The sequence below is a fragment of the Rhinatrema bivittatum genome, chromosome 5 (genome assembly GCF_901001135.1).
Source record: "Rhinatrema bivittatum chromosome 5, aRhiBiv1.1, whole genome shotgun sequence".
NCBI classification, from domain to species: Eukaryota; Metazoa; Chordata; class Amphibia; order Gymnophiona; family Rhinatrematidae; genus Rhinatrema; species Rhinatrema bivittatum.
In genome coordinates this window covers 218,029,982-218,049,168 of record NC_042619.1, presented here as the reverse complement: position 1 = coordinate 218,049,168, position 19,187 = coordinate 218,029,982, and the positions used below count along the sequence as shown (strand labels likewise).

The following is a 19,187-nucleotide window of genomic DNA, read 5'->3' as shown; positions in this document are numbered from 1 at the left end:
TTAAATAAAAAGTTGAAATGGTTCATAGTCAGCACATTAGTACAGTATCTGCAAACAGAAATGTTAGCCTGTTCGTTTGAAATGAATTAATTTAATATCCAGATCTAAATGTATCTAAAATTAAAATCTTTTAGTCTCCTTGAAATCATCACCACAGGGACTGAAAAAAATATGTGGGTTCAATGGAACATGTAAGAAATAGGCATTTCATCTGGTAAAAATGTTCTTATCAAAAATGAAAGGATTTCACTAATGGGGAGCCATCTGTATCTTGGTATTCATTTGGAAAATTTTTTGATAAAATTGGGAATACTCCAATGGAGGGTCGCTGAGTCCAGAAAACTGAGATCTTGGGAGGGTCTACCACCAGAGGACATATTCTGTGGGTGGCTAAAGTAGGGGAAGTGTTGCTCTCATTCACTCTCCTTCACCATTTGGCTAAGCAGTGAAGGGCCATAGCAGAAAAGATTGCAGCTAGAGCCTGTCACCTCCGGGCTCCATCCAGTCTGCTGCTATTGCTGCATGGATGGGTCAACCAACTGTGGCTCTTAATGCTGACACTGCACCTCTGGAAGTAGCAAAGGGTTCTCATCTTTCTGCCATCTGCTTCTTACATATCATAATCTCTCAGTCTTTCTTCCCTGTTCTTTCAACTTCATCTCTTTTATTCCTCCATCATCCACCCCTATTACTCCTAGCCATTCTCCTCACTGACCTCCAATTACACCTTTCTCAGCCACTCCCAATCCTCTCCTCCCAGACCTCAACTCCCTCTCTTCCTACTTTTTTAGTTCCTCCATCCCTCTCTCACCCTGTACTTCTCTCTCCTCCCTTCCTCATGTTTCTCATCTGTCTCAATTACCAAAGTTATTTTATTTCACTTTTAGGAAAAGGTTTAGAAGATTGCTATGCCTGTGTGTCTGCCCCCCTAATGACTTCTTTGTTTGGTGTCCTATCCACACTAAATTTTCAGCTTATGTGACCAACACAGCTGTCAGAGCATGGAAGGGCACAAGATCTGAGCTCGTCTGGCAATAAAGGTTTGGAAGGTGTGGATGGGAGGGTAAGACTGCATTTGGCAGGAGGAGGAGAGCATTCAAACTTCTGTGGTCCATACAATATTTTGTTTTTTTAAACTTTGGGGGGTGGGTGGGGTAGAAGGCTCATCGGACCTAAAGACCTGCGACTTTTATCATTTTAGAGATTCAGGAATCTTTGGGTGGGGAGAGGGTGCCGATTCAAGTCATGAGGCTCTCACGGGAGCTTTCGGGGGGGGGGGGGGGCGGGGAAGTAACCATTGCTTAACAAGCAATATTCTTTGAATACCATTAGTTAAAATTATCTGGCAACGGAGTGATCCAAGATGGCGATATGGTAAGATGTGTGTGAGCGTCACTCTTACCTTTGCTTGAATTATTCGATATGCCGCACTCGGCCCGAAAAAGGAGGGCAAGGGAGAGTCAAGCCTCGGAGCCTCCCCTAGCTCAGCCTATAGTGGGTCCGATGGATGCCCACATCAGCCGGGAAAGAATCCCTCCGGTAGAAGGTTCGCTGACCGAAGTTCGGGGGAGGGGAAGAAGAGCCCGAACTCGGCCCTGAACTTTGCACATCATTATCCCCGGGGGAAACGTCACCACCCGAAAATCCCGCGATGAGACGCGACCAGCAGTGCCGAGGGGAAACGCAAGCACCAAGAACGGGTGCATTGTGGAACCCCTCTCTGGAGCCGGTGTTGACTGGGGAAAGCGTCTCAGCTCAAAGTCATGCTGAGAGGGAATCGAGATTAAACACAATCGGAGACGAACAGCTCCAACGGAAAGGAGGGCTTGAGCAGAAATCTGATTTCAAGAACTGGTAAGGCCTCAAGTTTTTTCACTTGAAACTATTTGGGAGGCTATTCAAACTTCAAATATTAATGTTACCACTAAATAACTAATCTCTCTGGAGCAGTAACGCTCCTAGATAATCGGCTTGATAAAGTGGAATCAGGTCTTGTGGAGAATAAACAGCTTCTGCAAGCCTCTGAGGTAAAAATTCAAAGCAGTATGAATCTCCAACAAGAATTAATGAAGGAAAATCGGAGTCTTCAACTTAAGGCGGAGAATTTAGAAAATCAATCCCGTGCAAAGAATTTAAGATGTATAAACTTCCCAAAGTTACCATATGTGACCCCAAAGGATTTATGGAGGAGATATATGCTTGAAGTTTTAAAGGTCACGGAAGAAACATTACCTATAATTGCTAAAGCTTACTATATACCACCAAAGAAAAAAGGACATATAGATAAGAACAATTTTCAAGTTTTGATATCAAGGGAGACCCCTAAAATGGACCTATCAGAAATATTGGAGCAACCTGATGAAGAAATGGCAGAAACTTCAACACTCGTAATAACTTTTTTGCTAGATACGGATAAGGAATGGATTTTTAAGCGATATTTTCAACATCGTAATGATCTTTTCTTGAAGCATAAAGTGCAAATTTTCCCAGATTTATCAAAAAATACTCAGAAAAGGAGACAATTTTTACTATTAAGACCACAAGTATTAGAGATAGGTTTCTTATTTATGTTAAAATACCCATGTAAATGCCTTGTTAAACATCAGGGAGCATCTTTCCTCTTTTTTCAACCTTCTCAATTAATCGCTTTCCTATCTAACAAAAAGAAAAATGTCTTAAGCTCTTCTGTTAATGTGAGCCCAGTAACTCCATAATTGTGTTTAAGGTACCTTAAGAATAGTGTGAGTTTTCCCGGTTATTACCATTAATATGGTTTGATTTACTTATTTCTTCTGGGATTGAGAAATCTTGGATCATAGTGTGGGCTTGGGCAATGTAATTAATATATAGATATATCTTGATTATATTCCATTTATAGATGAATGTAGAAATTATTTATGAGTTTATTACAAGCTCATAATAACTTATATTGTTATGGAATTGTTAATTTTCTTCTTTTTTGCTATGTCAACTCAAGTATGCTACTTGACAAATTATAAAATTGAATAAACAAATAATTAAAAAAAAAAAAATTATTTGGCAACACCTTTCCAGATTACTTTAAACCTCTTACCACTCATGTCAGGACATAACCAAATAAGTTATTTGGCTAACTCCAAATTTCAGAGATAGCCAATTCAGCTATCTCTGCTCTGCACTGGAAGACCCCCAAAACACCCCTACATTAACTTATGACTTATTTATTATTAAAATGTAAATGGATAAGTGCCAGTGATATTCAAAAGTAGGCATTTATCCAGATAACTCAAAAGTTATCCAAAAAATGCCTTTGAATATCAGCCCCGTGAGTTTTCAAGGAATTTAAAGGATAGAAATTAGGAATCTGTTGATTTTTCTGTATACATACAGAGCAGTGTTCAGCTCAACTGCGGGTAATCTTCTCTAACAATGCTCTACCATCACAGAAATACAAAATATGACAGCAGATTTAAAAAAAAATGCAAGTCCCATCTAGTCTGCTCAGTTTACTTCCTGGTGCGATGCCATACACACTTTCACAACTAGGGATGCTCTGTAATCATTCCAGGCTTGTTTGAATTCCATTACTGTTTTATAACAAGCCTTCAAGGAAGACTAATGAGAGTTCTTGTGACATTTCGCTTGCATGTATTAAAGAGTTTGTGGTACTGCCAATACTATTTAGAATTCTGTATACTCTTACCAAACAGGAGGCAACCAAAACTCCCAGTGTTTGCACAACAGAGACTTAGCAAACAGTTACTAAGCATACACCATATTAACCAGTTAGAACATTAAAAAGGTTTACAGCTAGTTGACATAAAAACAAATAACAAAACCATACAACCTTGTATGTTACAGATTAGATCTTATTTACTTTATTAATATATTTACATACAAAACTGAAAACCTATTTAAACTTGTTTCTCTAACTTTGACTTACCTCCTACTTCATACAATTCTAAAATCATATTTTAACTCTGCAAGATTACCCAAAATATTGTCTTCTTAATCACCCATCTAGCTGTGAGAGCTTTTATCTTAAAAATGCTAATAAAATGTCATTGCTACACACACTGCCAAACCAGTAGCTAATTGTTCCATAGCTAGTGACATCACAGCCTGTTTGGGTTGTATGGAGACAAAGGCAGAAATCAAACTGTGATGTCATTGACCGGGGTATGCAAAGCTTGTGCCATTACTAGCAATTTAATTTTTGAAAATGCAATTATTTTAGGGACAGACAATATGAGTTCATATTCATCTAGGTAAGTAGACAAACATTTCTCTCAGGCTCACTTGTAAGCAGGATAAACAGATGCCAGAAATGTTACTACCCTAAACAATTTGCTGGGCAGACCAGATGGACCACTGGGTCTTTATCTGCCAACATACATGTTACAAGTCATGAGATTGGCCAGATTTGTTTTTTCCAGCATACATTCCCATTATGTGGGACACAGGCATCCACAGGAAAGTCTGAAACAGGACCTGAGACAAAAGAAAGCTTAGCCTCCATAGGTAAGTTAGTCCTGGGGGAATTCTGCGCTACTGCAGAGCGCAGAATTCACCCCTGCGCAGAAAATAGCAAAGGAGACCCCAGCATGCCGTGAACGGAGCGCATGAAGACGAAGGCCTGCATGTGCCGCAGGACGTGCTCCATTCACAGTGAAAATGAAGGGCCCGGCGCACCGTTCGTGGCAAAGATGGAGTGTGCCACGAATGGAGTGTGCTCCACTCACAGTGAAGATGGAAGACCCCCATGTGCCACGAATGGCGAGATAAAGGCCCCGGTGAGAGAGAATGGGTGTGAGAGGGGAGGGGAGGGTGAGAGAGAGCATGGGAGGTAAGTGCTGGGGGGGGGATGCTTGAGTGTGGGTTTCAGAGAGGGGGAGCCTATATGAGGAGATTGTGAAGGAGTGTGTATGTGTGTGAGAGATTGGGAGCTCGTGTGTATGAAAAAGGGATTGTGTGTATGTGAGGATGCTAGCCTGTGTTAAGGGATTGCGTATGTGTGAGACAGAGCCTGTGTGAAGGGGTGCATGAGAGAGAGACATAGGTAGCCTGTGTGAGGTTGTATGTATGAGACAGAGAAAGGGAGCTTGTGTGGGTGTGTATGCAAGAGAGGACCCTGTATGAGGGGATGTGTATGTGTGTGAGAGAGTGAGAGAGCCTGTATGAGGGTGTGTGTATGTGTATTAGAGAGAAGGCGCATGTGTGTGAAAGAGGGAGCCTGTGTGAGAGGCAGTACTGAGAACGGGGTCAAACTCTGGGACTGGCAATAGAGTGGAAGGGGTTGAGCCTAGAGGTGGAGGGGAGAGATACTGGCAGGTGGAGGAGTTGGGGCCTGAGAGGGCAAAGTGGCCAGGGGAGTAGGGAGAGCGAGTGGAAGGGACACTCTTACAGTGAATTTCTAGGGAAATTGTGCATCTTTAAGTAATAACTTTCTATATTAATTTAAAATGTAATTACTTAAAGACTGTCATGTAAATTGTGTTATTTGTCCAATATAAAGTTTGCAGAATTTTAAGTTTTTGTGCAAAGAATTCCCCCAGGAGTAGAAAGTGTGACAGAAATGTATCTGAGCCTCTCTCCACATAGCTAAATGGATGCTTAGACTAAATACAGACCTTTGTCTGTGCCATTCAGCTGCTTCCAAGCACAAAGATACCTATTTTGCCAATCATAAATCCTGAAATACATTGTTAGCAGGCTTTGTTTAAGTATATTTCATAACTTCTATGGAAGCTTCATTGGTTAGAAAACATGTCTACATAATACAGACAGAATGAAAGAAAACCAATTTTAATTTAAAAAAAACAATCAAAAACAACCTACATTCTCATTCCTTTATAAATTCTTCCCTTTCCTATGGAGCAGAGTTCTAGTAGAAGTACTGGTCCCAGACAAAACTGGATTCTTTATGCATTGTGATACTTTTATTGAATAAACATAAAACTGATCCAAAAGACATGGGATCTCAGTGGTTTGGAAAGCTCAGGCACATCCTCATGCTGGCCCAATAAAAGCTATTATTGCTAGCAGAGCTCCCCAGTGTTTATTCTCTATGCAAACAGAACGTCTAAAGTATGAGAATTCAGAGAGAAAGATGAGCATATCAGTCCACACTCTGCTTTCCCAGTAAAATCCATCAGTACTGATTCCTATTATTTCTCTCCTCTGTACTTATCCAACCTACTCCTAAATCCCTTAAACAAGCACTTCACCTTCAGCAACTACAAAAGCAAGCCAGATTGAAATAGTACCAACAAATGGTCTTATACAGTTAATCATAAAGATTGCCTGGCCCCCAGTTTGAATCCAGTCCAACATCTGGGATATTGTTTTTGAGGAGGGATGCATAAAACTGTACCCACAAATGTGACCCAAGGGCCTCTATAGCATAAGGATGATACTTTTGTTCCTTGCTTTCTCTATATAATTTAATGCCTGCCAACAGGTTCCCAGGCTTTGGTTGCTACCATTTGGCCATGCACATTCACTCCCAGTGTATCAGCAACTAAGTACCGTAACCTAGGTTTTTTCAGTTCAGTTTATGAACGAAAATATGGTTATGTTTTCAGTTTGTCCATCTGCAGCATGGTACAACATAGACCGGAAACAGCAGGGCAGGCAGGCAAACTGAAAACATAAGGGGTGGAGGCACTGGGCAGCAAAAACCGGAAACCGCAGACAAAGCAGCACAGCAGAACCTATCCTTGCCAGACTAAAGACTGCCATCAAGGTGAAACCTCTCTCTTCAGCTCTTACCATGGCTCTGTGCTGTTTTAGCATGAACAGGGGCAAGATGGAGGCTAGTGCGTCTCCTCTGCCATCCAGCAGCAGGGGCAGTGCTTCTCAAGCAGGGTTGTAAGCTTCAACATGCAGCACACCTTGCCAATCCTTATATTCTACAAAATCTTCAGCTCTGACCTGCCCCAGCCAATTCACATTCCTTCGAAGCAACCTACCCCCCACCTCCAGCAAGGTAAACAACAGCATTAGTCCTCCTCTTGGGTAGGAAGAAGAGAAAGTGAGATGGTGGTTAGTAAGTACTGTCCCATTCGGAATATATTGTATCCCACTACATTACTCTACATTTATTCACATTAAACCTCATCTGCCACTTTCATCAGCAAGTCCTGTCATGTTTTTAGAGCATGACAACTCCAAATATGGCAATATTTGTGCTTATTCCTTTCTCTAAATTACGGATTAAAAAAAAAAAATATGAACAGCTGGATTCCAAGTACCAACCCTCATGGACCTCCACTTGGTGCTTTTCTCCAGGTGGAAAATGTTCCATTGTTTGTGTCTCAAAATCAATCTCCCTTATTTCCCATATTGAACCTATTGCTAGCATTCTCAAAAGAAACCACCCGGAAGAACAAAAAGGCAGCATTAAGATTTAAACAAATAATCTAAAAGTACACTTTTTATTATTATTTTTTTTAATCAATTTCTACATTCCTTTGGCTTTCTTTTTTTACTTTTCTTTTAAAGAACATGGAAAACCCCAGATTCTTGAAAAGCTAAATGTAATCTGACTTCTGCTGCATGTTTAGTTAGATGTATGACTGAATAATACAAGGAAAAAGTCTGATACACTAACTAGTGATGTTTGTATAATGCAAAGGTAGAAAAAATAACAAGCCACCAAGCAACAGGCAATGACTTAAAAATGTCTAAGACATAGAAGCCATAGGAAAAGAAAATATTACAGCAGCCTTACATAAAAGATACATTAACCCACTGTTACCATTTGTGTAGTACACGATAAAGACCAGAAAGGAAGGCATATTACACTATATTCTACTTCTGTTTAATTACTTGCTAATAAATGTTTAGGTATATTAAAAAATAAGAGTAGAAAGAGGGTCATAAACAAAATGTTTAAGAAAGAATAAAGGTGCATGTATATATATATTTCGGTGACAGGGTAGAACAATAAGGCCTGGTTGGGAGCCAAGCTCTATGTTCAAATCCCAAGATCCCCAGCTGGAAAAATAAACTATGGCACTGAGAAGTGCACAGCCAGCAAATGTGCACATATGGTGACAGCAGTAAAAGCGACTTCTCTTTTGAACAGGCTATGTGACAATGTGTAGCAATGAGGCTAACCCATAGAGTTTTATTTATTTATTTATTTGTAGAGTTTTATATACCGTTACTCGGTAGAGCCATCATAACGGTTTACAAAATATACAATTAGCATACAATCAAATGGAGTTAACATGGTAGTTGGGAACAGTAGAGTATTGTGAACAGTAAACATTTTTTCTTAGTAGTTGAATAACAGAATAGTGAGGAGAACATTTTCAATGAACTTAATGAATCAAGTGAGAGAGCAGGGAGGGGTGAAAAAGAGGGTACATCAGGAGAGCATGAAGAGGAGGATTATGCTTGCGAGTTCTGTTGAGGGCTGGGATGATATGGTGTCAGATAGTTAGAATAGAGTTTTCTGATTAGCACATTTAAAAAGAGCTGCTACTTTAGCCCAGTAGTAGAATTCCTTGGTTTTGGGAACTAGAAGGCTACATGCTTAAATCACAAGATCCCTAGTTGGAAAACCAGGCACTGCGAGCGCACAGAAATTTCCCAATTTCTCTATTCAAGGATACTGGTCTTACTCAAAAGAGCTCTGGCTGGTTATTGTTTACTACCTTGAGTACAATAATTATTCTTAGTATACAATTTAAAAACTGATGAAAGATGAGCATGCAACTGTCACGCCTTTCATAATCCTCTATCAAGAGTGAAAACAGTGAGCTCTGATTAACACCACGCTGGCAAAACAGGAGAAGATAGGGAGAGGCCTTGGCGGGGGAACAAACTTCTTTTGTTAATGCAGAAAATGTCACAAACAGCGACTTTTCCTCCGCACAAGCGGTTTCCATTCCTCCAACGCTTTAATTCTCTGCTTCGTGCGCGGAAATAAATCGAGCAACGTCTTACGTTTGCCTTTTCCCGTACTCCCCTCCCCGTAAACCGAATCTCGCCAGAACTAAACGGAGAAAGCCTCTCCCTCCCCCCCGGGCCTCCCGCCCCGGCGCGGCCACTCTCACCGGGCACCTGCTGCTCCTCGCTCTCCTCCGCTGCCATGGTGTCCTCCGGCGGCGGCGGCGCTGCCCTTCCTGCCGCCTCTGCTAATTACGGCATGGCTGGGAGTGTGGTGGGGGGTGTGAGGCGAGGGGAACGGGCGTCGCGCCCCTTCTCGCTCTCCCACAGGTGGTCGAAAAGGAGGGAAGGGGGGAGGGAAGCCGGAAGTAAACAAACGGCCTGTCTATAGCAACGGAGGCGAGCGTCACCATAGAGATGGGCCCGGCGCGTTCCGGCAGGGGCTGAGGAGCTCCGCCCGCAGGTAGGAGGCAAGTACTGCAGGGCTGTGAACGACTGGCTTCCGGGAACGGTAGGCTAATGATGCCGGAGGCAGGGGCTAGGGGCGGCTCACAGAAGCTAAGAGGGACCCTTTGAATCGCTCTATTTTTTTTTTCAGGCGCTCTAAGTTTGCATACAAATATATTTCATGGCTGTGCATACATGTGGATGACCTGAAAACCAGACCGGTCAAGCTAGGGTTCCAGGACCCGATATGAAAATACAGTTTTATGAGTCAGGTTCTGCTTTCGGATGGCCAGTTACCCTGAACTGATGGGACAGTCCCATTCTTTTCTCTTTTTTTTTTCTACAGTCTACTAAATTAAAATCCATCCAGTGAATTTCTGTGACATTTATGATGCGTCTCATTCCCATCCTGCACTCCAAAACTCCAAGGGAAACTCTGCCAAGGAAGATCAACTTGTGAAATTGATGCTGGGGCCCAGTCCTGGAAGCACTTACCTCCCTATGCGACTCTCTACCTTCCCATAAAACTATATGTATACTTTAAGGTTACCTGCCAAGAACTATTGGATTGGCAAGTAACAGGACTGACAGCAGGTACATTACCCAGCTAAGGATTGTCCTTTCATCTAGACTTTTTCCATTCTGCACTCCAAATATTTGGTCAATGAGTTATGGACTTCTTTGCTTCTCCAGAAAATGGTAATTTATCCACAAGACTCAGAGCCAGATACAGGATGCAAAGTATATGAAACATGAAAAGGCCTATCTATATTCAAAAGCCTATGACAGAAAACTTATCTGGCTAAAGTTAGACAGATAAGTTATACAGGATATTCAGCAGGATAAACATCCTATGGGTCCCCACCGTCAGCAGACGGAGCTGGCTGACTGACAGAGGCTTGCTGGAGCTTCGCCAATACCTCACAGGTTGAGCCCTTGGGTACTGGGGCCAGCTGGAATTAGGTGGGCCTCCATCCGCGGTCTTCACTAGGATGGCGAGGAGGTCAGCCAGGGGCCAGCAGCGATGGAAGAAGCTGATAGTCTGATCTGAACGAGGCATAGTCCCAGAGACCCGGGCGCCAAGGAGTACTGAAGGAAGGCAGGGGGTGCCCAAGCAAGAATAGGCCAAAGCCTGAAGAGCCATGTTGGGGAGGTACCCGTAATGGAGATGGTTTTCATGGGTAATGATTCAGATGGACTGAATAAAATCACGGTGAACCTAGAAGATGTGGTAGGCCTGATTGACAAACTGAAGAGTAGTAAATCACCTGGACCGGATGGTATACACCCCAGAGTTCTGAAGGAACTAAAAAATGAAATTTCAGACCTATTAGTAAACATTTGTAACCTATCATTAAAATCATCCATTGTACCTGAAGACTGGAGGATAGCAAATGTAACCCCAATATTTAAAAAGGGCTCCAGGGGCGATCCGGGAAACTACAGACCGGTTAGCCTGACTTCAGTTCCAGGAAAAATAATGGAAAGTGTTCTAAACATCAAAATCACAGAACATATAGAAAGACATGGTTTAATGGAACAAAGTCAGCATGGCTTTACCCAGGGCAAGTCTTGCCTCACATATCTGCTTCACTTTTTTGAAGGAGTTAATAAACATGTGGATAAAGGTGAACTGGTAGATGTAGTATACTTGGATTTTCAGAAGGCGTTTGACAAAGTTCCTCATGAGAGGCTTCTAGGAAAAGTAAAAGTCATGGGATAGGTGGCAATGTCCTTTCGTGGATTGCAAACTGGCTAAAAGACAGGAAACAGAGAGTAGGATTAAATGGACAATTTTCTCAGTGGAAGGGAGTGGACAGTGGAGTGCCTCAGGGATCTGTATTGGGACCCTTACTTTTCAATATATTTATAAATGGTCTGGAAAGAAATAGAAGAATGAGATAACCAAATTTGCAGATGACACAAAAGAGTAGTTAAATCACAAGCAGATTGTGATAAATTGCAGGAAGACCTTGTGAGACTGGAAAATTGGGCATCCAAATGGCAGATGAAATTTAATGTGGATAAATGCAAGGTGATGCATATAGGGAAAAATAACCCATGCTATAATTACACAATGTTGGGTTCCATATTAGGTGCTACAACCCAAGAAAGAGATCTAGGTGTCATAGTGGATAACACATTGAAATCATCGGTTCAGTGTGCTGCGGCAGTCAAAAAAGTAAACAGAATTTTGGGAATTATTAGAAAGGGAATGGTGAATAAAACGGAAAATGTCATAATGCCTCTGTATCGCTCCATGGTGAGACCGCACCTTGAATACTGTGTACAATTTTGGTCGCCGCATCTCAAAAAAAGATATAATTGCAATGGAGAAGGTACAGAGAAGGGCTACCAAAATGATAAGGGGAATGGAAAGGCTCCCCTATGAGGAAAGACTAAAGAGGTTAGGACTTTTCAGCTTGGAGAAGAGACGGCTGAGGGGGGATATGATAGAGATGTTTAAATCATGAGAGGTCTAGAACGGGTAGATGTGAATCGGTTATTTACTCTTTTGGATAGTAGAAAGACTAGGGGGCACTCCATGAAGTTAGCATGGGGCACATTTAAAACTAATCGGAGAAAGTTCTTTTTTACTCAACACACAATTAAACTCTGGAATTTGTTGCCAGAGGATGTGGTTAGTGCAGTTAGTATAGCTGTGTTTAAAAAATAATTGGATAAGTTCTTGGAGGAGAAGTCCATTACCTGCTATTAAGTTCACTTAGAAAATAGCCACTGCCATTAGCAATGGTAATATGGAATAGACTTAGTTTTTGGGTACTTGCCAGGTTCTTACGGCCTTGATTGGCCACTGTTGGAAACAGGATGCTGGGCTTGATGGACTCTTGGTCTGACCCAGTATGGCATTTTCTTATGTTCTTATAACCTTAACTTAATCAGATAAATTCAAATGATATAGCAGATCCACCAAAAATACATCTTCATGATCCTTGTGGACCCCCTTGTGTGGATCAGATGGAAAATGCATACAAACCCCAAAAAACCTATTGGGGATGTTAATTGCATGTTTGTAAACATGACTAGGTCAGTGTTTCCCAACTCTCTTCTGGAGGCACACCTAATCAGTCCGGTTTTTAGGATTCCCGCAATGAATATGCGTGAGATAGACCCATGATATGCAAATCTATCTCATGCATATTCATTTTGGAAAACCTGAAAACCCAACTGGATAGATGTGCCTCTTGGAAAGGGTTGGGAACAGTGAACTATGTGGAGCAAATAAAAATACGCCAGTTAGAATCCTAATGTCTCCCTTCCCTCAATGTGCCCTGAAAATTTGGATGGGGCAGACAGCTTTCAGAAGCTCTTTTGTGGGACATTAAGGAATACACGTGATGAGGAATGAAGAAAATGTGATGATGAATGAGGAAAATGTCTTTCCAAAAAAGCCATCATACCAGGCACTACCGGCCCAAAGACCTTCCTTGCCTTTATGTAATCATATGGCTTAGTAATCTATTTTTATATATTTTTTTCAATGCATATAAAGCGTATCTTAAATGTTTGAAATCCAATGAAACGTCAGTTGCAATCACAATCCCTACGCGGTCCACGTTTTGAAACATTTCATTTCTGCATCAAGGTAATGAATTGCCATGCTTCAACCTTAAATCTAAAAGTAAAACAAGTAGTTAGTAGGATATAAAGATTAGTCACCACAAACTGTCTTCATTTGAACTTACATACTGCAACTTAGCGTTTAGCGCCAAAATGTCTTTGAACTGGAACTAACACAAGTTGATGACAGATTTAAATAGGAAGGTCAAATGACATCACTTAACCCATTGTACTTATATCACAGATTCAAATCGCAGAATACCTTTCAACCTCAAGATTTAGTCCATGCGGGGCAACGGTATTCAAGTAAAAAATCCAAAACTGTTCTCACAGATTCAGTCTTGCTGTACGATCTCCACCTCTTGGAGAACTCGCTGATTGTTCCACTATTCCCCAATGGAGATCAGCAAATGTGTGTTGAAAACTGATACAATGTGTTCTCTGAGCATAGTGTGAATCATCCTTTTAGTCCTGCCTAGGTATACCAAATTGCAAGGACAAATTATAAAGTAGATTACATACGTAGATTTACAATCTGTTGTGCCAGTAAGATCAATAATGCACCCCGATTGGGGATCACACTACTGAGTTCCCCGAAAAGATGTTGAACAAAAGAAGCAATTTCCACATGGACGATGCCCTTCACCAGATTTAGAAATAGTTGATGTTGATACCCAGGTGTGAACTAAATAATCCCTTAAGTTCTTACCTCGTGTATACGCAAACAACGGATGTGTTAGTTCCGGTTCAAAGACATTTTGGCACTAAATGCTAAGTCGGAGTATGTAAGTTCAAATGAAGACAGTTATGTGGTGACTAATCTTTATATCCTACTAAGAACATAAGAACATAAGAAATTGCCATGCTGGGTCAGACCAAGGGTCCATCAAGCCCAGCATCCTGTTTCCAACAGAGGCCAAACCAGGCCACAAGAACCTGGCAATTACCCAAACACTAAGAAGATCCCACCCTAATGATGCAATTAGTAGCAGTGGCTATTCTCTAAGTAAACTTGATTAATAGCAGTTAATGGACTTCCCCCTCCAAGAACTTATCCAAACCTTTTTTGAACCCAGCTACACTAACTGCACTAACCACATCCTCTGGCAACAAATTCCAGAGCTTTATTGTGCGTTGAGTAAAAAAGAATTTTCTCCGATTAGTCTTAAATGTACTACTTGCTAACTTCATGGCATTCCCCCTACTTGTTTTACTTTTAGATTTAAGGTTGAAGCATGGCAATTCATTAACCCTGATGCAGAAACGAAATGTTTTGAAACGTGGACCGTGTCGGGATCTGATTGCAACTGACATTTCATTGGATTTCAAACATTTAAGATAAGTTTTATATGCATTGAAAAAAAATATAAAAATAGATTACTAAGCCATATGATTATATAAAAGGCAAGGAAGGTCTTTGGGCCAGTAGTGCCTGGTATGATGGCTTTATTGGAAAGGCTTTGCATACATACATAGGGAAAATTTGGGGGTATCTATATGACACTATTTCCCTATTCATTTTACGCCAATGGTTTTGAGGAAAATGTCTGCCATGTACTGGACTAGTGCATGGCAGACAGAGTCAATTCAAGGAGATCTGGGAACATTTCATGATGCCTTGTTGCCTTCTTTGGTACAGAAATTTTCCCCGGGGTTCTGAGAACGTTGATAAGGTGACTTTCTGCGTAATAAGCAACTCTCTGAGTGCCTCCACCATGAGGCATAAGTAAGTTAATGGCAGAAAATCACAAATGAAATAATCAAATAAAATGGATAAATGAAACATTAAAAATGAATTCTGCCCTGCTGTGTGACGCTCAGTGCTTCTGACCTGGGTCTCCTTCACTGAGTCGTTTTAGCTTGTTTTTCTGGAGAGACAGTTGACTTGCAGGGTCTGCTGATTATGTACCAAACAATGGGACCTTCTAAGGCCATTCCCCCCCCCCTCCCCCATAGAAAACAAAGCAAAAACTGGAGTCAGCAGATGACTTCAAATGACAGAGCAGCTTTAACAATGTTTGATGATGTAACAATATGATAAAGGGAATGGAACAGTTCCTCTATGAGGAAAAGCTGAAGAGGTTAGGGCTGTTCAGCTTGAGAAGAGACGGCTGAGGGGGGATATGATAGAGGTCTTTAAGATCATGAGAGGTCTTGAATGAGTAGATGTGACTCGGTTATTTACACTTTCGAATAATAGAAGGACTAGGGGGCATTCCATGAAGTTAGCAAGTAGCACATTTAAGACTAATCGGAGACAATTCTTTTTCACTCAACGCACAATAAAGCTCTGGAATTTGTTGCCAGAGGATGTGGTTAGTGCAGTTAGTATAGCTGGGTTCAAAAAAGGTTTGGATAAGTTCTTGGAGGAGAAGTCCATTAATGGCTATTAATCAATTATACTTAGGGAATAGCCACTGCTATTAATTGCATCAGTAGCATGGGATCTTCTAGGTGTTTGGGTAATTGCCAGGTTCTTGTGGCCTGGTTTTGGCCACTGTTGGAAACAGGATGCTGGGCTTGATGGACCCTTGGTCTGACCCAGCATGGCAATTTCTTATGTTCTTAACAATGTGCTCTGACTTCCCTGGGGTGTCAACTGCACGGACCTGGACTGGAGAAAGAAGATGGGCTTCTCGTGGGGGGGAGGGGCACATGAAGAGTGTGAACTAGGTGGGGGGGGGGGTCATCTGTGGCAAAACTCTGAATGAATGGTTCAAAAGTTATTAGAAGAGGATAGACATAGTTATTGTGGGGGGAGGGGGGGGGGAGAGATGGGACAGACGGACCCAGTGATCTCATAAGGCCAGTTTCCTTATAGGAAATTAGGATAAAAGAAAGCAATAATTTGTTAACCAAAAGTAGGACAACTGCCCAGCTGCTGGCCCACAATCTGGAAACCAAAACCTACACCACTGTTTATTTGACCTTGATCCTACTCTGTTGCCCTGGTAAACTGCAGTTGCTGAGGTGAGAGAGCATTGCTGCAAGCTGTCCGTCCATCCTGATAAAGCAGAAGCCAGAGGTTGCGTAACTGATGAGGATGGCAGTCACATGCCTTGATAAATTTTGAGGTGGGGAAATGGACCGTCCTTGTCCTGAAAAGCTTGGACTTCTGTTGGCAAGCAGGCGGCATCAGAGGGTGCTGGTGCCCTTACTCTCTCTGCTCCAGGGTCAGGCATTCTCCAGCTTTGTACAGCTCCCACTGGTCAGCATCATTCTGAGGGCTCACGAGCTTGGCAAGGGAAAAGTTTGACAGACGGCACACAATGCTCTTTCAGTTGAGGAATCTGTGGGGGACTGCATCCTGGAAAAGCAGCAGCAAGTGCTTCATACGAAACTTTCAGTAAGTTTGATACTTCCTACCGTCTTATTGAAAAAAAAAATGCAGTGACTGAAGAGTAGGGTTTGTTTGTTTTTGCAATAGACTTCTTCAAGGTCACCTACGACCTCACCTAATAGGTTAGTGTATTTTAATAGAGCTGGTGGGACCACGCTTCAGTTGGTGAGCACCACGCAGGCAGCTTTCTGATTTGTGGTCATGGGCTGCGGCTGCTATCTGACTGTAATTCAGCTGGCTCCATGGGATTAAATAAAGGCTCTGTTTTTTTGCGACAAACTCAGGGTATATAATTTGTCATGAATTTCCTCCTGTTCTAACAGTTAATGTAGAGTGGTTAACCCATTAGTCTACTTGGAGGTGCGGAGACAAAGGTCACTAAACAAAGAAGTATACGGTGATTCCATTCTATCAGACTAACTTACCATAATACATTACCTGACAAGCATTTGGGAGTTATACTCCTTTCATCAGAGTCTTGCTTTACGTGTATCAGCACGAGGTCTGCATGGAGCTCTGATGAGGATCTGCTCTTCAGCTCTCCATGCTATATTCCTGCTTTATATGTATCAGCGTGAGGCCTGCGTGGGGCTCTGATGAGGATCTGCCTTTCAGTTGTCTATGCTGTATTTATGCTTTACATGTTTCAGCGCGATGCCTGCATGGGACTCTGATGAGGAGCTGTCTGTGCTATATGCATGCTTTATGTGTATCAGTATGAGGTATGCATGGAGCTCTGACGAGGATCTGCTCTTCAGCTATCTGTGCTAAATTCATGCTTTAGGTTATCAATGCCTGCATGGTACTCTGAAGAGGATCTGCTTTTCAGCTCTCCATGCTGTATTTGTGTTTTATGTGCATCAGCGTGAGGTCTGCATGGGGTTCTGATGAGGATCCATTCTTCAGCTCTCCATGCTGTATTCATGCTTTATGTGTAACAGCGTGAGGCCTGCATAGGGCTCTAATTAAGATCTGCTCTTTAGCTGTCTGTGCTGTATTCATGCCTTATGTGTATCAGCGTGAGGCCTGCATGAGGCTCTAAGAAAAATCTGCTCTTCAGCTGTCTATGCTGTATTCATGCTTTATGTGTATCAGTATGAGGTCTGAATGGGGCTCTGAAGAAGATCTTCTCTTCAGCTCTCCATGCTGTATTCATGCTTTACGTGTATCAGTGCAATGCCTGCATGGGGCTCTGATGAGGATCTGCTCGTCAGTTATCTGTGCAGTATTCATGCTTTACAATTCAGTTCGATGCCTGCATGGGACTCTGATGAGGATCCACTCTTCAGCTGTCTGTGCTGTATTCATGCTTTTATATGTATCAGTATGAGGCCTGCGTGGGCTGTGATGAGTGTGGAACATGTTAGCCTCCCTGAATTAAAGAGATTCATAATGATGAAAATGACTAGGAGGAACTTTCAAAAATTTTAAACACACAGATTTCCAGAAAAAAAAAAGCTCTGAGTAAAAATGGAAATCTTAAGTGTTTGATTTAAGTACCAGATGAATCATTTGCTGAAGGTGCCTGAAATCTTACAGTTCTGTGTTGAGTTTGCTTCTATCTCAGAAAAGAAAAATTAAAGGTAAGTTTGAAGGCATCGGTGGGTTATGATGTTACATTTTAACCCTGCTTATCTATGTTTCCTCAGCATTATTTGTTTTGTTTTTTTTAAAGGTTGCAGCAATTTCAAAATCCTGCTTGGGATGACACTGGTGACTTTGAATGGAGGATTTGTTTGCGGGAGAGTACAGGGGGTGAAATATTATATTAGCAGTCCCAGTAACAGAGAATGTGGCCTGAGCAGGCTTACTGGGGAATGCTCTGGGTAGCGAGGCTTTCTTTGGGTTTGGGATATGGAGCAGGAAGACAAGAGATCAACATCCACTGTCAGTGCAAAAGTTATTAGACCTGCAGAGTGCTTGAGATTGCCATAAATTGTGCAGGAAATCTGTTGATTTTGCAAGAATATGCAAATGAAAAGGCCTCTGCTAGTGATTTGGAATACATTTAATAATACTGCTTTATTTACACAGCACCATCACTGTGTCCAATAATTCATGCTTGCAAGATACTTGGCACTAAAAAACTTCTACTCTAAATTTGAAGTACAGGGAGGGGAAAGTGACCTGCTGCAGGCCACAAAGTGTCTCGTGGTTTAAGAAGCAAGGTTTATAAAGATTATTCCAAAAAAGGTGCTGGAGTACAGCCAGGAGGTCATCTGTCACAGTGCCAAACTGGGCTATTTCACATAGGCCCTGATATAATAAGGTGGCCTACAAGGTTGCATGAATGTTGTTGTGCTCACACACTTTTATGCTTCACTTCCAATTTAATCAGGAGTTTAGTGCACAAAAAAATGTGCATACAAATGTGAGTATAACTGTGCACACAAATTAGCACTCTTTCATGCAAATCCTATGTTAATTGAGGTATTAGCTATACCCCACCCCCACCCCCCACCAGTGCAGAGAGGAGCATAGGCTTAACTCATGTTTCTTAACACTGGAAATGTAACTTCTGGTCAGAGGTGGAGTAGGATTTCTGGGGTGAGTGTTAGTTTATAGAGCTGAACCAGGAGTTCATGGTTAGGGTTGTCAACTGGCTCCAGAGTTTCAGGACATGTTGGTCCATATTGCATGCTGGGACATATTCTGATTTCCTTATTGCATTGACTAAGAAAAGTAAGGCTATATATACCAGCATGCAGGGGAGTAAAACCAGGACTGGATAAACCTGTCCTAAAAATCTGGAACCAGTTGACAATCCCTATTCATGGTGCGAGGGTCCTCTACTCAGGATTTACATGCATAAAATATGTTCTCTAAGCATAAACATAAGTATTAGCTGTCTGCATTGGGAGTTAACTCTTTTTATAGCAGATGACTACAGAAAATGTGCACTAAACTCAACACATATTTTTTATACAGGTCTTATTACATC

General features: G+C 41.8%; 2 protein-coding genes across 5 annotated transcripts in view; one reads left to right on the top strand and one right to left on the bottom strand.

Moving 5' to 3' along the window:
- RPGR (retinitis pigmentosa GTPase regulator) overlaps window positions 1-9,252 on the bottom strand; it is a 266,732-nt gene extending 257,480 nt beyond the window's left edge. For all 4 annotated transcript variants that reach the window (XR_003856998.1, XM_029603193.1, XM_029603196.1 and 1 more), the window contains exon 1: window positions 9,045-9,252. Coding sequence is in view for 3 of the 4 variants with exons in the window: in XM_029603193.1 (XP_029459053.1) it covers window positions 9,045-9,081 (37 nt within the window). In the remaining variant the exon portion in view is untranslated. The remainder of the gene's footprint in view (window positions 1-9,044) is intronic.
- Window positions 9,253-16,002: 6,750 nt separating this feature from the next.
- OTC (ornithine carbamoyltransferase) overlaps window positions 16,003-19,187 on the top strand; it is a 73,012-nt gene continuing 69,827 nt past the window's right edge. The window contains exon 1 of the mRNA XM_029603192.1: window positions 16,003-16,252. Coding sequence (XP_029459052.1) covers window positions 16,176-16,252 — 77 coding nt within the window. The 5' untranslated portion in view covers window positions 16,003-16,175. The remainder of the gene's footprint in view (window positions 16,253-19,187) is intronic.